Below are 24,447 nucleotides of genomic sequence, written 5' to 3'. Positions count from 1 at the left end.
TATAAAATGGTACAGCCACTATGCAAAACAGTACAGCAGTTCTTCAAAAAATTAGAAATAGAATTACCATACGATGCAGCAATTCCACTTCTAGGTATATAACTCAAAGAATAGAAAGCAGGGTCTCAAAGAGAGTTTTGTACACCTATGTTCATAGCAGCATTATTCACAATAGTTAAAGGTGTAAACAACACAACTGTCTGACAATGGATAAACAAAATGTAGTAAACACATAAATGGAATATTAATCAGACTTAAAAAAGGAAGGAAATTCTGATACATGCTACATGAATGAACCTTGAGGATACTATGGTAAATGAAATAAGCCAGTCACAAAAAGACAAATACTGTAGGATTTCACTTGTATGAGGTATCTGCAGTAGTCAAATTTATAGGGACAGAAAATAGAAGGGTGGTTGTCAGGGGCTGGGGGGAGGGGGAAGTAGAGAGCTGTTGTTTAATAAATATAGAGTTTTAGTTCTGCAAGATATAAAAGTTTCTGGAGATTAGTTATACAACAATGTGAATACACTTAACACTACTGAACTGTACACTTAAAAATGGCTAAGATAGTAAATTTTGTTATGTCTATTTTATCACATTTAAAAATAGATTAAAAAAAGAAAAATATACTGGATGGAATTAATAGAACATTAGGAATTGAGAAAAAAATTAATAATCTTGAAGGCATACTAACAGAATCTATCCAAAATGAAATACGTGGAGAAAAAATAATTAAGAAAACAAAAAACAACAACGAAAAGAACATCAGCAAGCAGAGGGCAACTATAAGTGTCCAGGTGAGAAGACTAAATGTCTCCATTCTTCCCAAATTAATTTTCATGGTTAATCTCATTTAATTTTTAAGAAGCTTTTCTTTTAATGAAATAATTCCAGAGTTCATCACAAAAAATTAAAAAGTGGGACTTGTCAAGAAAATTTTTTAAAGGAAATACAATGGGGAGGTGAATAGCTATTTCTGCCAGGTATTTAAATATACTCTAAAAGGTATGTTTACAACAGATTACAGATTACAACGGTGAGGTGCTAACACAAGAACTGCTAAGCCAGTGGACTAAAATAGATGGCACCAAGACAGATCATAGCGCTAATAAGAACTCAGAACATAAAGCGGTACTAACAATCAGTGAAAAAGGAAATATTTAATAATAATAATAATGAAATTATTATTCAATAATAATTACTCAAAACTCAGTCTGGGCTGTCTTGGTAATATTTGAAATAAAGCATCATTTTAGTTCAGAGGTTCTTAAACTTTGGCTCATTAAGAATTATACTCCAGGGCTTCCCTGCTGGCACAGTGGTTGAGAGTCCGCCTGCCAATGCAGGGGACAAGCGTTTGTGTCCCGGTCCGGGAAGATCCCACATGACGTGGAGTGGCTGTGCCTGTGAGCCATGGCCACTGAGCCTGCGCGTCCAGAGCCTGTGCTCCGCAATGGGAGAGGCCACAACAGTGAGAGGCCCGCGTACCGCAAAAAAAAAAAAAAAGAATTATACTTCATTGGGCTTCACGGTATTTGTGAAAATGGGGTGAAAAGTGACTTATCTTCCCTTCAAAATTCCTCTTGAAACTAAACCATAGGTGGGGAAAGTCTTTATAGTTTCATACTAAGTTTTTAAGATATTTCACATCATCAGGTAATATTCGATTGTCACCACTGTCATTTTTTAAAATTAATTAATTAATTTTTGGCTGTGTTGGGTCTTCGTTGCTGTACCCGGGCTTTCTCTAGTTGCGGCAAGCGGGGGCTACTCTTCGTTGCAGTGCGTTGGCTTCTCATTGTGGTGGCTTCACTTTTTGTGGAGCATGGGCTCTAGGCACGCGACCTTCAGTAGTTGTGGCACACAAGCTCAGCAGTTGTGACTCGCGGGCTCTAGAGCACAGGCTCAGTAGTTGTGGTGCATGGGTTTAGTTGCTCCGCGGCATGTGGGATCTTCCCGGACCAGGGCTCGAACCCGTGTGCCCTGCATTGGCAGGCGGATTCTTAACCACTGGGCCACCAGGGAAGTCCCCACTGTGATGTTATAACATCTAGAAGAGTTTCCCATTGATTAGAAAGGAAAAACATTCCTACCTTTATGATTAGCGGTTCTGCTATGGTTATATAAATTTAATGAAATATAAAGTAAGTTTAAAAATCCTTCGAAGTGTCTTGAAACACCCTATAGGCTGCTTATCAAGTTGAAAAGCAGAGAAACCATACAGAATCAGAAAGAACTTGGAGAAGCCATGTTCCCTAGAATTGACAAACATGTTCTGTGGCTTCGAACAGATGAAAAACTGAAGCTGTCAAGGAACTCAGATTGCAAGGAATGTCACCCACTCCAGAATGGCTATTTCTTCTAAAATTTAATATTTTGGAGCAGACCTAAGAGGAATTGGTAACTATGCAACTAGTGAAACAGATGCTCTCAGCATAGCCGACTCTGTTACTGCCATTACTGGCATTCCTATTTCATGAGACCTTTTTGAAATGTTCAGAAACTACCATCATCTTGAAAATGGTATTTCCAAGTAAATATCTTACTGAAAAAAAGGTCGAGAACTCTGGGCATAGACTGAGAATCTCTGACATTTGGCTGTCCATTTGTTTTTACTGCTTTGGAAGAGAAGCTCCTGACGTCAATGTGACTGGTTGCTTTCTGCATCGGCCGGCATGGGTGCCAAATGCTCTGCCACTGGTACTGAATGAACGCTTGCCTTGTGAGAAGCATCAACTTCATCGGGACAGTGGGGGCTGAATCACTGTTTTCAGGATCTTTTATCAGGAAAATGGAGCAGAATGAGAGCAGTTCTTCACTTACTAAACAGAAATGTGCTGAATTTCCAGAGGAAAGTGTTGAAATGCTTGATGAGACATTGGGCAGAAATTTTACTTTTTTCAAATAGAAAAGGAAAGCTACTCTCTCATGGTTTCACGTACTTGGACAATAGTTTTGGTTGTAATATTCTAGTTACAGCCCTGCGGTCAACATTATGTCTGCTGCTGAAGGATGCAGAGCTCCTGTTCTATTCAAGATGGGTCACTAGGAGTTCAGCATGCCTCTGACACCGAGGAAAGACCTTCTGCAATCTGGAATTAAGGGTGGCAAAACTTCTTCCAATTCCTCAGCAGGCAGAAGCAAGTATGTGCCAAACTCCTAAACGTTACTTCTGACAAAGATAATTTTAAGATTGAAGTGTGGGTTTATAGTCCAAAATTGGTGATAGGGATGAACATCAATGACTTGCACTTTGCCAAAGATCAGAACCTCAGTGAATCTGGGAGCAGAGGAAATTATTCAAAATAAATTCAACTGTTTCTCAACTCAAGCCTACCCTCATTTGGCCAAGTATGCCACGATAGCTCCATTTGCTCACATGTGCTTTTATAAGCCACAATAAGCCAAGTGTGCTTCTTTTTTTTTGCCCCCAAAACGAAACAAAACAAAAAACTCAAAACTGATTGGATGGCAAGCCTGACACATATGTTATCATATCAAAACACTCAAAACTTTCTCCTGCATCTGTAAGTCAAACTTCAACAGCCTTCATGGTGGAAGTTGGCGATAAGCTGAAGTTCAAGTTTTGCTTTGCTTGGAAATTTTTATTTCCTTTTTATCATAAAGTAGGTATTAATTTTTGCATTAAAAATGAGTGAGAGGCAGAGGGTTTCAAAGAATGTCATATTTTTCTATGTGTACATAGAAAAGAATGTGTAATCAATATCTAACATCATAAAAATAAATTCTATCTAAATTATTGTACATATGCTTAGGTACTTTTTTTGGTAACCTCAAAGCTTTCAGAGTCTCAAGGAGCTCTGTGATTCAAAAATCTGAGAAAAACCCCATTCCTCTGATATAGATATTGACCTCACGTAACAAAATATCATTTCACAACAGTTCAAGAATTACATGGAAGAAAATCAAACCACAACACTTAGAAGAAAATATAAATGTTTAGCAGATTTCAAGCTGAGAAAAAAGCTTTCTGAACAAAAAAGCAAGAGAAAAATAATAAATAAATAAAAATGGCCATTCTCTAGTTCAATTATTTAATTTCACTTATATCTAAGGGGAAAATCCAAACTGTAAACAGAGGAGGTCATTTTCCCCTGGTCACTAGGGGACCAGTCAATCAGCCACTACCCCTTGCTGTAACACCCAACAGAGGTTTAAAACTATTACACTAGACATTGTCACTCCATCAGTAGAAACAATACCTCCAGTATATGTACATTTATATTTGTTTATCAATTGGATATATGTACTAATCTACTAATATATTATATACCTTATAAAATATATACTTAAAAAAAGATGAGATAAAATTAACTACAAATACAAGTTCTAAAGTTTTCTTCCTGCACCCTTGCAGGTGTGTACACCTCCCCATTTTGGGGGCCATTGTTCGGCATGGCAGTGGCTAAACAGGAGGGCCCTGCCACCATTTCCAAACCTGAGTCTGCATTCTGCTCCCCAGATTGTGTACCTCCTTCCCATCTGCCAGCTCTCGGTACCACAACACACTGTTTTACTGCCTTCCTAGTGCAGATCATTATGGGACGTCATCTACTTATTTATGGGTTTACTTGTTTATTCCTACCCCCCTGCCCCCCGACTCCCCAGCTAGAATATAAGCTCCGTGAGAGCCAGGATGGTGCCTGTCTTGTTCATTCCTAGTTCCTCCACACCTAGAACAGAGCTTGGTATACAGTAGGTGCTCCTTAGGTACTTATTGTGTAATAAGGGTATACAGCTGCTCCCCCACTCAAATTCCAGCTGTTTCCCCTGCTTGGTCCTCCATTCTCCTAGCAGGCAACAGGGCAGGTCCCCTGACCCTCTGCAGGAAGCAAACAATACCCTATCCTACTTCTTAGCACAGCTTCCACTTTAAAGACCTCTCATGGAGGGTGAGCCACAGAGGACTATCTTGCTCCTCATAGAAAACACAGGCCCCCAATCTCAAATCCAGAACTTAAAAATATATACATATATAATTACAGTATTTCTAAACGCAGTTCTTCTTCTTTTGCAATCATCTATTTGCAAGCTGAACTATCATATTCATGCAAAAGCGATCCTTCTCAATCAAGTCAAGCTGTTCTTACAGCTTCTGTCCTGGGAGGGAAAAGAGACAGGTGGGCAGGTACCTGATGGTTTTCCACACATCGAAGCCATCCAGAGGCTTGGTGCCCTCTGTGCTGCCCCCCGCCAGCTTCACCAGGGTCGGCAGCCAGTCGGAAATGTGGATGAGCTCCCGGTTCTTCACGCCCCTCCGTTTCAGCAAGGGGCCGGCCACAAAGCCCACCCCTCGCACGCCTCCTTCCCACAGGCTCCACTTTCTTCCTCGAAGGGGCCAGTTATTGCCCCCTGCCAATGTCTGCCCACCGTTATCTGAAACACAATTAGGTCATAGCATGAGGACAAGGCTAACTATTAGATACATTTAAGAACAGAAGACTTGGATGCATGTTATTATTAAATGGTGCTTAGGAACTAAGAAAGAAGATTCCTCTTTCCCCTCTCCCATAGCAGCTACCCTCCTCCCACCCAACACAACCCTCCATCCCACAGACATAACCAGGGCTCAGCACGGCACATGTCTGACACTAGACCTTTAAATCCTCCATGGAGAGGGCCACTGAAAAACAAGGGAGGCCCCTGAGGGGAACTGCTTGGGATAGAGCCCTGTGCTGAGCAATGACTAGGATTCAAATGCATGCATGCAACTTTGGGTAACACAGGAGAGTGAACCCAGGTAGGTGGAGCCCCTCCCCGTACATGAAAAGACACCTCTGAATAAGTTTCACTTAGGAACCTAAGGCTCCTGATTAGTGGGGATAGCGAACCTTTTTATTTTCTTCCTGGAAAATTTTTCTAACATTTAAACTGGTAACAGAATTAACATTTGACTCCCTGGTGATCTGAACTCTTAAGAGTGAAAGTTGCAAGACTTCCCCAGTGGGTTAAATGTCTCTGTACACAGAACAGTTGGATGGAAAAAATAATTGCAAGAAAAATTCCTCCCTTCTTGACAGGATGGCAGGACAAAGCTTCATTGTATACTGTATGGCAGGGAAGAGAAGGTTTCTCTCCCAAGGCAGCCAAGGGAATGGAGGACACTGGGGAAGCCAGAGAAGATACAAAAGTGACTTCAGTATCTTACCAGCTGGGTGGGGCTCAGAGTTAGAAATTAAGTTGGACTGTAGAAAGTAAAAAGTCATATTTCTTACATACTGAGGTTGTAGAATCATATTATCTCCAAAAGTACTCATACACTTAGGTGACTTTAGAGATATGTTTTAAATATCACTTATTTGCATGTGCATTACACTCCGATTAAATGTTTTCTAAAAGCCACTGTTATCCAAATGAACCACAGGAGGGCAGTATGACAGATGTGCTCTATAGAACATTATGTATAAAGAAATCTAACACAGAAATCAAGCTCTATCAAAGCCAAAGGATGCTCATGGAAGGAAAAAGAACCAGTATTTGTTAAGCACCCACTCTGTACCAGGCACCCTTTTAATTTCACATTATCACAGACTCTGGAGTCCAAGAGACCTGGAATTGAAGCATGATGCCAGCCACTCACTAGGTGTGTGACCCAGGGCAATACACTGCCTCAGTTTCTCATCTTTAATGTAGAGATAATAATTCCTACCTCATTCATGTATTATGGTGAGAATTAAGTGACATCATTTATAATAATGGTTTGGGGCTGGGGACCTGGCACAATCTAAGTTCTCAATAAATGGTAGCTAATGTTTATAACAATACAAATAGTCTAGTATTATAACTATTTTGTCATGAGAGACTTGAAAATGCCAAACAACTAATAAGTGGCAAAGCTAGGATTCAAACAATGTCTGTGTGACTCCCAGGCTCCTCCTGCCCCCAGAGTGCCCTGCTCCTGAGGTCCCTGGTATAGAGTGAGTTTTATATCTATATAAAACTTTACTTCTCTATGAAAAACATAAGCACGGTCAATCTCAGCTAAGTTTACACTCTTCCCATGATACAGCAGGAGAGCTATCTCAAGGTGATGACAGTTCCCTTACGAGGAGCCTCTGTTGCTGGTGGGTAAGAAATTCAAGGCTCTACTGTCAAGGAGGCTTCTGATCAAGCCCTTAACACACCAGGTCTTCAGTTCTGCTCTGTGCCTCATGAGGGGGAGAAGGAAGGGTCTTGAGCTACATTAGAGGAAGGTAACAGTTCTTCAACACAGGTGGGTGACAATCAATCTCATCATTTGCTATCAGACGAGAACCTTTTCTTAAACCTCACATCTCTTCTTGACAAAGCAAATGGTCACCCAAGCCAGTTTATTAAATACACATTCTATTTCACATGAGCAGACCTGCACGCTCAAAACAGGGGGCACCATCTTCAGACAAAGGGAATTCCTCACACTCCGCTATCAGTCACCAATAACCACTGTATCAAAACTTAAAGAAGGTGCTGTTCATGTGATACAGAAATACACTGGAAAGAAGTGTTTACACTCTACCTGTGAAGTTAAGAATGGCTAAGACAGCACTATCATTTCCCTGTGCTGTCTGGATTGCTATAAATGATACTGGCTCAGGGCTTGTAGAAGATGCCCGTTGTCTCCATTTTTGATAGATAACACTCCTTTGAAATATTAGATAATGTCTCTTTCAGTTCCACCTATTTGTTAGTGCTCAGTACAAAAATGGTGGATGATGAAGATGGTAGAAACAAGAGTGGAGGTGATGGGGAGAAGCGTGGAGTGGGTCTGGAATCTGATCTTAAGCCCTTGAGGTATGACTCAGGAAGGAAAATACTCTGGGCTGTAATGAGAATTTGGCCACGGCTGCTAGGTGGAAGGTGTTTCCACATCTTATTTGGGAGGTGCCGATGCAGTGCGTGTGACTGTTTTTGCATTAGCTTCTGTGATGTTTTTCCCATTAGCAATGATAAGCGATTCTATCGTCTGTTATCGATGTGGCTTCCTCCATCATTTTTTTGAGAGCACTCCAGGGAGAAAGCACTGTTAATTGACACACCTGCAACTCCTTCTCTTGGGCTCCCCAGTCACAAAGCCAACTGCAGAATCCACTGCATGAAGAGGACAATTCAGCTTTGCCAGAGACCTGGCCAGGCGGCACTGGCTGACGGTCTCTACTTACCAGCAAAAATCCACAGACTTAGGCCTTTGAGACATAGGGTGCTGTCCATTGGTTCTAGTGCATTTGCCCAGGTATTTCAAGGAGTTGGACATAAAACTGATCAGAGTAACAGCAAGAATAAAATCAGCTCATTTGAAACAAGGTAGAGAAGGGGGCTTCCAATGTCGTTCACTTAAGTCTGACATAAAGTTCAAAAAGACAATGGAGACCTAGAGTCTGTCATACAGAGTGAAATAAGTCAAAAAGAGAGAGACAAATACCGTATGCTAACACATATATATGGAATTTAAGAAAAAAATGTCATGAAGAACTTAGGGGTAAAACAGGAATAAAGACACAGACCTACTAGAGAATGGACTTGAGGATATTGGGAGGGGGAAGGGTAAGCTGTGACAAAGTGAGAGAGAGGCATGGACATATATACACTACCAAACGTAAGGTAGATATCTAGTGGGAATCAGCCGCATAGCACAGGGAGATCAGCTCCGTGCTTTGTGACCGCCTGGAGGGGTGGGATAGGGAGGGTGGGAGGGAGGGAGATGCAAGAGGGAAGAGATATGGGAACATATGCATATGTATAACTGATTCACTTTGTTATAAAACAGAAACTAACACACCATTGTAAAGCAATTATACTCCAATAAAGATGTTAAAAAAAAACAAAAACAAAAAAAGACAATGAAACCACCACCATTTCAAACACGTTTCTTTTCATTTTCTCTCCTAATTTTGTTTTGGGCAAAAGTTAATTTTTGTTCTTGTTAAGAATTAATTTTCAAGAGAAAATGTTCAAGTTGCATTTCCTGGCTGACTTATGAAAAAACTTCCAAATCAAAATAAGATGACTCGCCTTTCTGTCTGGCGGCAGCCATCAGGTGAGCCGAGATGCGCGCTTACAAGTACCTCCAGGAGCTATGGAGGAGGAAGCAGTCGGATGCGATGCACTTTTGCTCAGGGTGTGCTGCCGCAGTACCGCCAGCTCTCGGCGCTGCTCCGGGCACCCCGCCGCACCCGGCCCAACAAGGCGCGCAGGCTGGGCTACAAGGCCAAGCAAGGTTATGCCATATGTCGGATTCATGTCCGCCGCGGTGGCCAAAAATGCCCAGTTTCTAAGGGTATCACCTACAGCACGCCTGTCCACCATGGTGTCAACCAGCTCGTTTGCTCGAAGTCTTCAGTCTGTTGCCGAGGAGCGAGCTGGACGCCACTGTGGAGCCCTGAGGGTCCTGAATTCTTACTGTGTTGGTGGAGATTCTACGTACTAATTTTTTGAGGTTATCCTCATTGATCCATTCCATAAAGCTATCAGAAGACACCCTGACACCCAGTGGATCACCAAACCAGTCCACAAGCACAGGGAGATGCGGGGGCTGACGTCTGCAGGCAGGAAGAGCCGCGGCCTTGGCAAGGGCCACAAGTTCCACGACACGATCGGTGGTTCTCGCTGTGCAGCCTGGAGAAGGCGCAATACTCTCCAGCTCCACCGCTACCGCTGATGTAAGTAATGTTTGTAAAATTCTTACCTAATAAACAGTTTAGGACATCCATGTCTGCTTGAAAGTGTTTTTTAATGTCTGTTAAAACTAGTTGTGTGCAGATTGTTCATTGAATGCATTGTCAAATTCTGAAAGTTAAAGTGCAATAATATTTGAAGACTTTAAGTGATGGTATATCTTGTTTCTAATAAGGGAAATGCCTTTGTTTTTGCTTTATTAGGGAGTTGATATGTCCGTGTTTAAAATGCTGTTTGGGGGATTCCCTGGTGGTGCAGTGGTTAAGAATCCACCTGCCAATGCAGGGGACATGGGTTCGAGCCCTGGTCCAGGAAGATCCCATATGCCACGGAGCAACTAAGCCTGTGCACCACAACTACTGAGCCTGCGCTCTAGGCCTGCAAGCCACAACTACTGAGCCCGCATGCCACAACTACTGAGCCTGCATGCCTAGAGCCGGTGCTCTGTAACAAGAGAAGCCACTGCAATGAGAAGCCCACGCACTGCAATGAGGAGTAGCCCGCGCTCACTGAAACTAGAGAAAGCCCGCGTGCAGCAATGAGGACCCAATGCAGCCAAAAAGATAAAATAAATAAATTTAAAAAAAATGCCATTTGGTACAATAGGTGTAAAATTCTGTAAAAGAGGAGTGCAGAAAGGAGCCATGTAGATTTGTTGGTGCATGTGATGAAATCTACAGCTTTACTGGGGTGATGCAATGCTCTGCTGGTTTACTCTAAAGTGGCTGTTTCATGGAGTTTGGCAAGGACAAACTTTAAATTGGGTTTTCCTTGGACATGTGAAGGATGTTGTGATCCTTTATCATGATCATATGCAGAAAAATAATGAAAGTTGACTAGGGCCCACATTTTTAGACTTAATCTACTATTCCACTTATGTAACTGCTGCTTCCAAAAGGCGAAAAGTAAAGGAATGCCACCATTTTTTAAGAGAATTGAAAAAACCTGTTGCAAGATGTTTCTCTTACAAATTGAAACAAATCCTGGTTAACCTAAATTAAATTGCCTTGGCCTCCATGGTACCACTGAAGTTCACATAAAAGGTGGGAGTTCCTGATTCAATCCTATGACTCTGGGATCTGTAGAATACTTAACTTCATGCAAAACAGTCATGGTATTTACACTACTGTATATCGAAACTGATGGAAATTGAACACTAGGTAAATGAGAAGGGAGTTTTTAACCCTAAGGTTTGTAAGCTAGTGATGCTAGGATTGGGAAATTGGTGTTCATCAGGTACCTTTCAAGTGTGGGAGGATAGAAAAGGCTTGGATCAAATTTTTAAACGTTTTATCTGTAGTATTCGTTGAGGTACCGTGACGTATTCGTGACCATTATGAACTCTAAGCCATCTTAGGGGGGAAAATAGGGTTGGTTTTATTCAAAAGTAACATTGCTAAGTCCAATCAGTGTTATCTTGGGTCAAGCCACTTTATCCATTCCCATAAGGCTACTGAGGAGAGTCATGTAGTTGGTGTCAATACGAGTTCAATTGGTTTCCGAAAAAAAAAAAAAGAAAAAAAATAAGATGACTCCAACTAGTAAAGGAAGCTATGAAACATTTTTTGGGGGGAAATCATTTTTCAGCCATGTTTTTGGCAGGGGGAAAACCTAATTATAAAATCTTTGCCGTATAGAAAATAAATGTCAAAATAAAACAAATGTCATCTACAGATGGTAAATCTCACTTTATTATTCATTATTGAACAAAAATAGCTGTCAAAACTTCATGAAAAACACTGGTTAGCCAAAGACCCGAGCAAACACATTAAGTATATGACAGTGAAGCCTCATTTGCATCCAGCTGATAAAAATTAAGATGGAACCACGACAACAGCACTAGGTTTTAGGACTACTCCCCAAACAGGGTCATGTTGTGGCTTGGCTTTAGAAGGCTGCCCTGAACCATCAGTGTATATCTCCACCTTGCTGCCCCCATGGATCCTTCAACCCTGGCTTATCCAAGACAGCTCCTCACTCTGACATGGGGATCCTGGAGAAAAAAGCAAGGAAGGCTCCAGCAGCCTTGCACCAGGGCCTGGACATCCCTCTGAACAGGCCACCCACGGGAGTGTGACAGATGAGCAGACAACAGGATTTCAGAGACCAAGAAGACTCTTTGTCCGATAAAGGGCCTGTTACTACTCATGGTTGATTCTTTTAGACTAAATTTTTACTTAAAGCAAATTGGAGAGTTAATGTATGTCTTAGTAGTCATCTAAAGGATTAGGTAAATTCAATCTTCTCCTAATGAAAGGTTCTAGAGAACATATCTACCGAGACATTCAATTTACAATCTGATGTTCTTCTCTTTCCCTCTTGCTCTACATTCAACACATTCACTTCTGCCAAGTTGATCATGAAAATGGATTTCCAATCCACCTCCCCATTCTCCAGCCCCGTTGCCTTGGGTCCAGCACGGGTCTCACCTGGACTCCTGGGGTAACATACAGAATGTTTCACGTTGCTATCAGAGGCATCTTTGTGAAGCCCAAACCAAACAGGCCACAAGCGTGTTTAAAGACCTCTAACTGCTTCCCAATCAGGAAAAAGTTCAAACTTCAGTCCAACACATGGAATCCTTCATATGTGGCTCCAAACTACTTCTGGGGCATCAGCTCCTGCCCTTCCCCACAAAGCATGCACTGTGCTTCAGTCACAGAGAACTTACTTCTTGTTGTTAGAATACAACATGCTGACGTTGCCTGGGTACAGGTTGGCTCCTTTGCCTAAAATGCCCTCCCCATCTTTCCTGCTTGACTTAATAATGTCACACTGCTGTTTTTAATTTACTCCCCCCAGACAACCTCTGTCTCTTCACTGTCCTCCTGCACTTTATACTTTTCTATCACACTTATCTCTGTATGGTGTTAATCAGTTATTCGTGGTTTGTCTTCCCTGAGAACTCTGGCTCTCCGGGACAAGAACAATGTCTCATTCTTCTTTGCATTCCCCAAGATCTAGCAGAGACCTGCCAAAGAGGAAGCCTCGAGATTTGAGGGTGGAGAGGGGGGAACAAATAAGTGAATGGAGAAAAGGCCACCAAAAATGGAGACTGAAGACACTAAAAATTAACTCTGATTACTGCAGAGGGTTTTCTGAGCTTTCCTCCAGCCACCCCATGACCTTAACTTTTAGGAAGCTGTTCTGCACACAGATGCTGCTTATTTTACAGGATATTGGCAAGAGGCACTCCTGGAACCCCATGAGGATTTAAACAAATCCAACCCACAAATACCAGAATTGTTTGTCCAATCTGGATCAGTTACCCAACGTCAAAGGGGTTGTTGGAGAGCATTTGAGGAAGCACGGTCCTGGATGGGAAGAGAGTCCTCACTCACCCCTGTAACAAATCTTTCTGGATTTCATGGCCCATGGACCACTCTAGCTTTGGGGAAATGGCAGAAAATGGCAGAAAATAAGACAGACAAGGTCCTTTCACATGCAGTGAGTAGAAAAAGAGGTAGGATCTCTCTACTCGTGGTAACTGGTGACTAGGCCTCTCAGAGAAGCTGTAACCAGAATGACAGGGTAGAGCCAACCAACATCAGAGAGAGGAGAACCCAGGCACGCGGTGCAGGAGGCTCAAGGGCCTGATTCAATTACACATTAGATGGCGGGTGTTCTGTGTCAAGCTTCTTTCTTTTTTTTTTTTTTTTTGCGGTACGCGGGCCTCTCACTGTTGTGGCCTCTCCCGTTGTGGAGCACAGGCTCCGGACGTGCAGGCTCAGCGGCCATGGCTCATGGGCCCAGCCGCTCCGCGGCATGTGGGATCTTCCCGGACCGGGGCACGAACCCATGTCCCCTGCATCGGCAGGCGGACTCTCAACCACTGCGCCACCAGGGAAGCCCCTGTGACAAGCTTCTTAATTAAATACTAAATTAACGGTACTCTTAAGAACCACTCTGAACTTAAGGAAAACTTGAGCTGAACGATGACTAGATAGAAACAAAAAGCTGTCTGTTTTATGACTAATATATTTTTTCCTATCATTACTACAGTCACATTTGTAATTTTATTGACGTGTACTCAAGGGATAGGGATTAAGTGCTGTGAGTTTGGGCAAATCACTCTCTCTCTGAGCCTAAGTTTTCCCCATTTGAAAAATGAGGATAATAACAATACCCATCTTAACACAGAGCCTGGCACAGAAGTATTGCTTAATAAATACTAGCAATTTTCATCGCTGATAACTACCACCAGCAGCAGCATCAAAGTATGCAGAGCAGAGCAGGCTCCTAGCTGGGTATTTACTAAATAGATGCTAGATTTAGGTTTTATAACTATACTCCAAAGTGCCATGCTTTTTGTAAGAAGGTATTTCAAGTATAGACCCTTCCAAGGAGCATTCTCTTCTCTGTATGTAATTTCTTGAGCATCATAAAAACACGATGAATTGTTGAGGGGTTTTGTTACGATTCCTTTCTGTTTCCATGAATTTAAATAAAGCATATCAATGATCAAAGAAAGAGGTACAATGGCCATAGCCTGTCATTCAAATTAAATTTCAGAAACGGAATCTTTATTCAGATATTCATCTGAATATTTGTAGGGGTTTTAAATGGTTTGCAGCATTCAGGGCAGATCAATGCTCTGACCCCCCCAACTCCCAGTCAGACACAATCAGACTTTATATCTTGATTAAAAGAACCAGCAAGGGGAGTGTTCCTGCCGAGCTAGCATTAAGGGAGATTCTGGTGGAATGGGATTGGCAGGCAGATGCCAAATAAATGATGCAGCCACCGAAAGAGCTAAAGATAAAGAAAGATGGATGCAGGGGAAGGGCAAAATCCGGAAGGAATGGGGGTCAAAGAGAAAAAAAAAATTACACAGGGTTGTAGTAAAAGATTTCCTCATTTTAACGGGACTCATGTCATCGTTTATAATGATGAGATATCAATGGGATTTTATCTTCTCCTTTAAAACTTATTAAGGATGAAAAGTCTCAAAAGGTCTGTTGAAAGATTGAAAACATTTGGTCTCGAAAAGTGAAAATGGAACTGGGAACTGGAAAACAGTGTCCTCATTTATTACGTATTGGTAGGCAAATCACTGAACTTTTTTCTGAAGTTTAAATCATAGGTACTCACAGATCTTGGAGATCCTTAAATGAAAGTTGTAAGCACAAAATGTTATGAGTCACTCTCACTTAGATGGCAAGGGTAATGCTAGCTTTGATCTCCACATTCTGGATCCCCTAACAAGTAGCACAGAAGCCCTTTGTTTGGAATATTTAGGGTCAAGAAAAGTACCAAATGTTTATTCAGTCCTTTCTTACAACTAAAGCTCTCCTTGCTTTTCCTGAAGTTCGATCTTGAAAGAATGCATTTTTTTTTTAAAGCTAATAAAGTTATGAATTTCAGGGCAAACTAAAATGCTTTGGCACCTTTACGGAGTATCATAGTTTACTCACAAATTACTTGGCTCCCCTTCCAGACTTGAAACCCCTTTAAGGTGGCAGATAATTTTTTACTAGACAGCTATTTATCTGTCACTAATGCCGATCAAGAAGTGATAGATGTAAAAAGTATCACAGAAGTGCTTTAGAGTCTGGCAAGTTCAAAGACAGCAGGAGAGAAGTGAAAATATCATCAAGAGGTAGAAACAAGTAAGATTGTGGTTGCAAAATAGTAAGCGGACTACTTGTATGGTGAGAAAGATGGGAATTGAGGTCAATGATTTTTTCGGAGAGAATGATACTAGAGAAAGCTCACATATTCTGTTTGGGCAAGCATCAACTACTTCAGTTTGTCTTTATGTTTCCAAATCTACAACACAAGTTAAATGTTCTGAATTTACCCTTGAAGCAGAAACAACATTTTACTGGATCTCTACTTCATAAGTAGTAAGATTTGCTTTTAGGTTTCTTGGAAAAAATCAATAAACCAAACTGAGTGGACAGGCAGTTTTGTTTCCCCAAAGCTCTTCTCTGAAGTTTGTTAACTGCTAAAGGATCTCACTAGTATGTGACTGTCTAATTATGGCAGGAGAGACCAAGAAAAAGGTCATGAGAACACTGATTAGCACAATCTTCTTTGAAGAAAAACAGAAGAGTAAATCCTAAGAGATCTCATCATAAGGAAAAAGATATTTTCTTCTTTTTCTTTTATTTTGTACCTATACAAGATGATGGATGTTCACTAAACTTAATTGTGATAATCATTTCATGATGTATGTAATTCAAATCATTATGCCATACACCTTATACAATGCTGTGTGTCAATTATATCTCAATAAAGCTGGAAGAAGAAAAAAAAAGAACAGAAGAGCGAAACATTTAATGGCAGAAACAAACCAAAAAAATTCAACATACCTAAATACTAAGAAGTGTGTTAAAAGAATTTCAAATATTGAATGCATACTTAATAAAGGTATAGGAACAAGATTCCCTTCAGATCTGCAGATAACACCTGTTCCAAAGGCAGAGCGAAACAAACTCTGAGTTCTCAGACTCCTGGCCCTCCTGAGCAGTACCCCTCTGACCAGGATGAAGGGGTCAGTGAGAGGGAGGAGAAGTCCAGGTGACCCTGGCCATCCCAAGGGCAGGGGAAGAGAGTGCTAGCTGTTGGGAGTGAAGGCAGCTGGAGGAGAAGAGAATGTGTGGCAGGAAGCCTGGGTCCCTTTTGCCCAATGAGAGGCAAGTAGGTAAGTGGAGGCACTTTAGCGAGACCAAAGGACGCTGAGAGAGAGAGAGGTCCGGTACGTGGGAAACGCAACGTCTCCTGATCAGCCATGAGCTGGGGTTAAGAAACAAGACCAAACAACCAAACGAATCAAAATAAATGCCCTGAGTGACCACAAAAGGCAACACCAAGTCCCTGCAATCAGATCCTAACTCAGGGCCCATTTGGTTTCAGACACAATTCTAATAATATGTATGATGGCTGGCTTCCTAATTTCATAGCAGATTGGGTAGGTGCAGACTGCTGGAGTTGGTCTCCTAAGAATGAGGGAAGGAGCAGAAAAGATATGCATTTTATAAGAAAAAAATATAAATTTTAGTTTTAAAACTAAATAAAGAATTTCCCTGTTTTTCTAGTGTTAAGTGATCCACACTGATGTATATTAAGGACACCACTGTATGAAGCATAACACAATAACGAAAAAATTAAAATGATAACCTTACATCATTAAGACGGTAAGAGGCTCGGGGTATAGTTAAGGACAGCTTAGACCTAGAAAAAGGTTTATAGCCCATATTCATGTCTCTGAGCCCACCTAGATCACTATAATGTGACCACCTCCACCTGTCATTTTCAGGTCACAACTGCAGGCACACAGAAACTTTTACTATCATGGCATAGAGTTAAGCCTATACACAGAAAAGAGAGAAAATGATTCCAGGTCAGAGTTGGGACCCCAGAAGGACTGAGCTCAGCTGCAGGCGGGGGAGAGGGGGGGAGCAAGTTACACTTTTTTGCACGTCTACTTTCGTGGATTGAAACCTGTGATTACCAGGCATATGTGTGAGCGTTATGGCTGGACACCCTGTGTTTGGTGGCTAGAATAGTTGTGTTAAGTTACCCTGCAGGTGAGATAGAAGGTGTTTTTACTGTTGTGGTTATTTGGTTTTTATTGTGGATGTGGTAATATGTGACCTGCCTGCAGGCTCATTCACAGATTTTACCTTTTTATCTAATAGCACCTGTAATAATTGGGAAAGTTCTGAAATAGGGGAAAAAAGCTTCTATATCATGGTTCTCAAGCCTTTCAAGCCTCACACTCCCCTGTTATAACAAATGTTTTGTCGTGCTCTTTTGACTCCCTGTAATGGAATTCATACACTTGCACACCTAATTTTTAAAATAACTTTAAATGTAATATAAAGGAAAAATGGCAACTGATAATAAAATAGCATGTATTTCATATGAAAACGTGCAGGCACAGAATATATAGCAAAGTGGTGAGATAATTGCCTGGACTATATATGAATACAACTGGACTTAAAGGAGGCCATTCCACACTAGAAGTACAGAAGAATGAAAGAGAGCAGGGATGAACACAAGAATAAAAATCAGAATTTATCTTCCAGAAAACAGGGAGAAGCCTAAACTTCCCAACTCATTCTATGAGGGCAGCATTACTGATTCCATAGCCAAAGACACTACACAAAAAGAAAACTACAATGAACAGAGGTGCAAAAATCCTCAATAAAATTTCAGTAAATCAAATCCAGCTATGTATAAAAATGATAATACGTGATTGTGTTAGTTTTCTATGGCTGCCATAACAAATTACTACAAATTTAGCCACTTAACACAAGTTCATCATCTTATAGTTTTAAGTCTGAAGGCAAGTCTCATTGGGCTAAATCACAGTGTTGGGAGGGCTGCATTCCCTTTCAGAGGCAAGAGAGGAGGATCTCTTTTTAGCCAGTTTCTAGAAGCTGCTAGAATTCCTTCGCTCAACACTCTCTTCCTCCATCCTCAAAGTCAGCAATGGCAGTTGAGTCTTCTCACTTGGTATTACTTTGACCTCTTCTTTGTCCCTCTCTTCCACTTTTTCTAAATTAATTAATTAATTAATTAACTTTTGGCTGTGTTGGGTCTTCGTTTCTGTGCGAGGGCTTTCTCTAGTTGCGGCGAGCGGGGGCCACTCCTCATCACGGTGAGCGGGCCTCTCACTATCGCGGCCTCTCTTGTTGCGGAGCACAGGCTCCAGACGCGCAGGCTCAGTAGTTGTGGCTCACGGGCCCAGCTGCTCCGCGGCATGTGGGATCTTCCCAGACCAGAGCTCGAACCCGTGTCCCCTACATTGGCAGGCAGATTCTCAACCACTGTGCCACCAGGGAAGCCCCCTCTCTTCCACTTTTAAAGACTTGTGATTCCATTTGGCCCAGTCAGATAATATTCCCATCTTAAGGTCACCTGATTGGCAACCTTAATTCAATCTTCAACCTTAGTTCCCCTTTGCCATATAACATAAGATATTCAGAGGTTCAGGTCTTTAGGACGTGAACATCTTTGGGGGAAGCGAAGGGAACATTGCCCTGCCTACCACAATCATGATGAGCAAACGAGGCTTATCCTAGGATTGCAAGTAATTTTCATATAAAAGAATGATGCTGGGAGAATTACACTACCCAACTTCCAAGACCTCCTATAAAGCTCCAGTACTCCAGACAGCTTGGTACTAGAATAGGGAGCCTAATAAAAGAACCACCCATTAGTGATTATTTGATATTTAGCAAAGGTGCCAAATAAGTCAGCCGAGGAAAAAGTCTTTGCAACAAGTGATTCTAGAGTAACTGAATATCTACGGGAGGGGGAAGAAAGAACCTTGACCAATCCCTACTTCACAACTTACAGAAAAATTAATTGAAGATGGCTCATATTTCAACTCAATAGAAAAAAAAAAAAAATTAACATATGAGCAAAGGACTTGAACAGATATTTCTCCAAAGAAGATATACAATGGGCAAGAAGCACATGAAAAAAAATGTCCAAGGGGATGCAAATCAAAACCACAAGAGATACCACTTCACACTTACTAGGACGGCTATAATAAAAAAGCCTATGACAAGTGACGGTGAGGATGTGGAGAAACTGGAACCCTCATACACTGCTGGTGGGAATGTAACATGGCACAGCTGCTTTGGAAATAGCAGTCCCTCAAGAAGTTAAACATAAAGGTACCACACAACCCAGAAATCCCACTCCTAGGTGTGTATTCAAGAGAAATGAAAACATATATCCACATGAAAGCTTGTGCATGAATGTTCATAGCAGCATTATTCATAACAGCCCCCAAAAGTGGAAACACTCAATGCCGTTAATTATGAATGGATAAGATGTGATATATTTTCAGCAATATACAGGGAAAAAAAGGACCACAATAAAAAGAATGAAGTACTGACACATTCTACAATATTGGTGAACCCTGAAAACATTATGCTAATGAAAGAAGCCAGATAAAAAGGCCATATACTGTATTTTTCCCTTTACATGAAATGTCCAGAATAGGCAAATCTATAGAGACAGAAAGTAGATTAGTGGCTTCCAAGGCCTGGGAGGAAGGGGAAAATGCTAATGGATACAGGATTTTTTTTGTGGGGGTGATAAAAAAAATTAGATAATGATGACGATTGTACAACTCTGTGAATATACTAAAAACCACTGAATTGTACACTTTCAAAGGATGAATTTGGTGGTGATGTGAATTATATCTTAACAAAACAAAGCTGTATGAGAAGAAAAAGATGGACCAAAGACCTAAATGTAAATGCTAAAACCATAAATCTTTTATAGAAAAGCGTAAGAGAATATCTTTGTGACGTGGAGGTAGGCAAATGTTCTTAAAATCAACAGGTTTGGTAATACATTTATGTATTAAAATTGATAAGACCCATAATGGTGTAAGATGAAACAGAGTGATAATGTAACTTCAAAGGCAGAATAAGCAGTGGAGTAAAGTGCAGCTCTGGTCAGCCGGTGGGATCTCACTGCAATTAAGCATCCATTCTACAGTTTTTGCCCTTTGGATGAGAGGTGGGTTAAGGAAGAAACCCTACATTCAGGAAAACTCTTCCTGTTGTCACTAAAATGTATACGATCTGCTTCACGGAAACAGTCCAAGCCTGCCCACTCCATGTATATTTCAGAGCACAGGCAAGGTTATACCTCAGTACAACAGATGTGAGTCTTTTAGACAGTGCATTCTCAACACCACCCTAATTATCAAAACCCAGAGCTTCCGGGACATGGCAGATTCTTTGTTCTTGTTTTCACCAATCCATCAAATTGACTTGGCTTCTTTTAAAAATGGTAGATCTTTTCTGGAATCAATGTGTCTCTCTTTCTCTTACATACCCCTACTTTTTATACCTCAGTTTTTCATCAGGGCCTTTTGTGGTAAGCTGACCCTACAAAACATCTGCCTGGCATGTGAGACACAAAATTTTCTTTTGGAAAGCTTTTTGTATGTACCCAAAGAGACTGCTTCATTGTTTATTCCATTTTTGGCTTCCTGCAAGTTTAAATGTGGAATCAAGTGGAAAATGACTTCAAAATAGATAAGAGATTACATGAATCTTTCCATTCTTCATGAGTCACATGAAGATATATTAACCCTATCAGATATGAAATACTGTGCTAGTGATTTATTTTTTATTTTCTGATTTGTGTACGGTAAAATTCACTTGTTTTGGTGTGTAGTTCTATGAATTTTGACAAATGAAGTCATATATCTAGCACCACAATTGAATGTGAAAATTAATAAAGGGAAGACTCACTAAAATGGAGTTGAAGGCCAGAAGGGGAAGTTCTCACACAGTACCAATCAACGTCAATTTCAGGAAGAACTGTCAATTACAGACCCCAACAGAAGAATCACCAACAGGAAACAATCATCAAATACCGGACCTCAACAGGAAAAGACGTACATTGTATCTCTTACAAGAAATCGACCACCTCAGCGACTCAGCCAATGAAAAACCACATTCACCTCGAACTCTCACTTTTCTCCAATGGACTTTGATTCAAAACAACCCTTCCCAACTTCTTCCTTTTTCTCTATAAAATAATATCCCTCTCCTTTATTGGACTTGCCTATTCTTTTGCTGTATCTTGCTTGCCTTGAATGTGCAGTTCTTCGCCATTCCTGAATAAACTCATTTTTGCTGGTAAAATAACTTTTAAGGTCAACACAAGATACAGAACAACTCCATCACCCCAGAATCAGTCCCTTGTGCTACCCCTCTATAGTCAAATCCTCCACCCAACCCTTAACCCCTGACAACAACTGATGTTTTTTCCATCTTCAAAGTTTTCCTTTTCCAGAATGTCATATAGGAAGAATCACACAGTGTGTAACCTTTTGAGTCTGGTTCTTGCACTCAGCATAATGCATTTGAGATTCATGCAAGTTAGCGCATGTATAATGGTTCATTATATTGCTGAGTAATAGTCCACCGTACAGATGTACCACAGTTTCATTTATTTACTAGTTGAAGGACATTTGAGTTTTTTCCCAGTTTTTAACAATTATTGATAAAGCTGCTATAAACATGGGGGCATAGGTTTTTGTACAAACATGTTTTCATTCCTCTTGGGTAAATCCCCATGATCAGAATTTCTGCTTTCAAGATGTTTTTTCATCTTTGGTTTTCAGTAGTTTGATTACAAAGTAGATGTGGTTTTCTTTGGGTTGATCTGATTTTACTGAGCTTCTTGAATCTATACATGTTATCTTTCACCAAATTTGTGAAGTTTTCAGACATTATCCCTTCACGTACTTTTTTTCTGCACCAATATTTTTCCTTTTCTTCTGGGACTGTAATGACATAAATGTTAAACCTTTTGATATTGTTCTATAGGTCCCTCAGCTCAACTTTTCATCCTTTTCCTCTCTGTCTTTCAGACTGTGTAATGTCTACTGATCTATCTTGAAGTTCACTGACCCTTTCCTCTATCATCTTCATTCTGCTATTGGGCCCATAGAGTGAATTTTTAATTTCAGGTACTGTATTTTTCAGTTCTAAAATTTCAATTCGGTTCTTTTTTTCCCTTCCTATTTCTCTTGAGAATTTTTATTTTTCCATTCATTTCAAGAGTGTTCAAGTTTATCTCATGGAGAATAGTTATAACTAACCCAATTAGATTCAGAGTACAAGTTCTGTCTTGTCTGTGGACAGTGGTCCTAATATCAGTTTGGTTTTTAAAGTCTTCGCAATGACATTTGGGTTTACCCAGTGTGTGTCCAACCCAGGGTTTAGTGTGGGACTCGGGCAGTGACTTATACCACAGGTGAGTTCCTGAAGTCTTTGCTTTACTTCTTTGGGTCTGTGTGACACCTGCGCATCTTGGAGCTGAGCCTGGGACTTACGTCAGTTTACACACAGAATCAGGGGATCCTCTTCTCCAGCTCTTTCCTCTCTGAGATTCCCCTATACTTTCCAGCCCCCAGCATTCCCTTTTCCTGGCTCCTCTGGTCAGAAAGACAGGTTTCTCTCAGATTTTAGCCTCCTAAAAACACAACTGAGGTTGTCTTTCGGAGCAAAGTAGCAAAATGAGAGAGAGAGATAAAGTAATAGGATCCTCTTACTCTCTTTGGACAAAAGGGGCCCCTTTTCCCTGGTCCTGTGGTCAGAAAGAACCTTCTTATTGCATTTTAGGAGCCCAAACCACTACCACAAAAGCAATGCAGATCCTCAAGTGGGGCTGGCCTTGGGGCAGGGTCAGGAGAGAAAAGAGAGAGAGAAAAAAGAAACAAATAAAATGTGAATTCCCCTATATTTTCTAGCAAAAGACTCCTTTCCCAAACCTCTGGTCGGAAATAGGGGGTTTCACCTGTAGATTCTGCTGCCAACACCTGCTTCATAGTTCCATAATTCCATCAGCCCTTGGGTCAAAGCCGAGAGACGGAGGAGTGAAAACAAAGTCCACAAAACTCACCCCGGGTGTAGGGGATTGGTGATGCTTTGACTTCAGCCCTGTTCACCATTTGCTTGCTGTTGTTTACTTTTTAGGTGCCCCAGGCAGTTGTTTCCTGTATTGTCCAGAGTTTTTAGTTGTAATCCACGAGAGAGACAGGCTTTACGTGGCCGGTCCATCCTGCCCAGCACCAGTAGGGTACGCTCATGATTTTAATGAGAATAGGCCCATGGGACTTGTGATGTCTGGTCCTGGGTTTTGCTGCTGTTCGTCTTTGTTTTGTTGTTGTTGTTTTTACCTTTGCCTGAATTTATATAGAAACAGAATGAACGACACCTCATGCCAGGTTAAGAATAAAAAAGAAAACTATTATTTGAAAGGCCTTAAGTGAGCACCTGCTCAGTGCCCATGACTGCTGTCAGCGCTGCGGGAAAAGACAACAGAGGGTCAATACACGGTCCCTGCTCTCAAGGGACATGAGAAGCCCAGCCCAGGTGAAAGATAGAAGACTGTCCACTATTGGGGTTTAAAAGGATATAGAGAAAGTAGAGAGATGAAAACTGGGGAATTAGAGAGGGTGACATGGAGGCCGTTCAACCTTGGGCCAGACCTTGATGGAGAGGAAAAGGCACATTCCACCCAAGGGGGAGAGGGCCTGATGGGGTAATTATTCTTCCAAAGTTGGTTTTGTACATTTTTATTACGCATTGAGTTTATTTGCCCAAAGGAAAACTAAGAGGCAGTTTCTCAGGGCATTTTATTACTTCTGACCCTGTTCTTCCCTCCCCTTCCCTCAATTTGGTAAAAAGCATTTCCAGGACTTTGGTTCAGAGTGAGGACTGGAGGCCCAGTCATGCTGGAGTGAGTCATGGGATCTTTCCTGGGGAGTCTTGAATTACCACAGACAAAATTCTCAATAATGGTTGTCACTCAGCTGGTTGCTGGCACTGTTCGTGTGCTTCAGCTGAGTTAAAACATTCGGAAGTTTAGTCTTCATATTTTATTTGGGTTTATTCCTACAATCACAAAGGCAGTATCTTCATTCGAGGACAGCATCTATTCTATTTGAAAATACTTTTTGGGAAGTATTCAGGAAGGCTTTGCACGGAGAGCCCCTGTGAGCAGACAGCCACAGAGGAGGAAAGGCCACGGGTAGAACGGCTGCACAGATGGCCAAGTCCATTGTGAATTTTCTCTTGCAGCTGTGTGGAAAATACCTATGCTGGTGACTCAACATCTTTGGATTTCTAGCTTTAAATTACAGTACAGCAGAGAATGTGTTCAATTGTTGAGCATATAGGGAGGCTGGTGAACTTCAGCCAGTTTTGAGCCTATCAGCTACCGACGGATGATTAAATAAATAAACAAAAGAGACACTGTCACCATCGGGGCATCAAGCGT

At 41.2% G+C, this 24,447-nt stretch overlaps 1 protein-coding gene and 1 pseudogene across 1 annotated transcript in view; one reads left to right on the top strand and one right to left on the bottom strand.

Moving 5' to 3' along the window:
* Window positions 1-24,447, bottom strand: part of ARSB (arylsulfatase B) — a 175,813-nt gene that overhangs the window by 89,488 nt on the left and 61,878 nt on the right. Inside the window, exon 5 of the mRNA XM_027100753.1 lies at window positions 5,157-5,400. Coding sequence (XP_026956554.1) covers window positions 5,157-5,400 — 244 coding nt within the window. The remainder of the gene's footprint in view (window positions 1-5,156; window positions 5,401-24,447) is intronic.
* Window positions 9,019-9,709, top strand: LOC113617395 (60S ribosomal protein L15-like; annotated as a pseudogene).

This window comes from Aethalodelphis obliquidens, unplaced genomic scaffold, assembly GCF_003676395.1.
Source record: "Aethalodelphis obliquidens isolate GAN/ISIS:26980383/991018 unplaced genomic scaffold, ASM367639v1 scaffold4, whole genome shotgun sequence".
In the NCBI taxonomy this organism is placed as follows: domain Eukaryota; kingdom Metazoa; phylum Chordata; class Mammalia; order Artiodactyla; family Delphinidae; genus Aethalodelphis; species Aethalodelphis obliquidens.
This window is presented reverse-complemented; position numbering and strand designations above follow the sequence as displayed.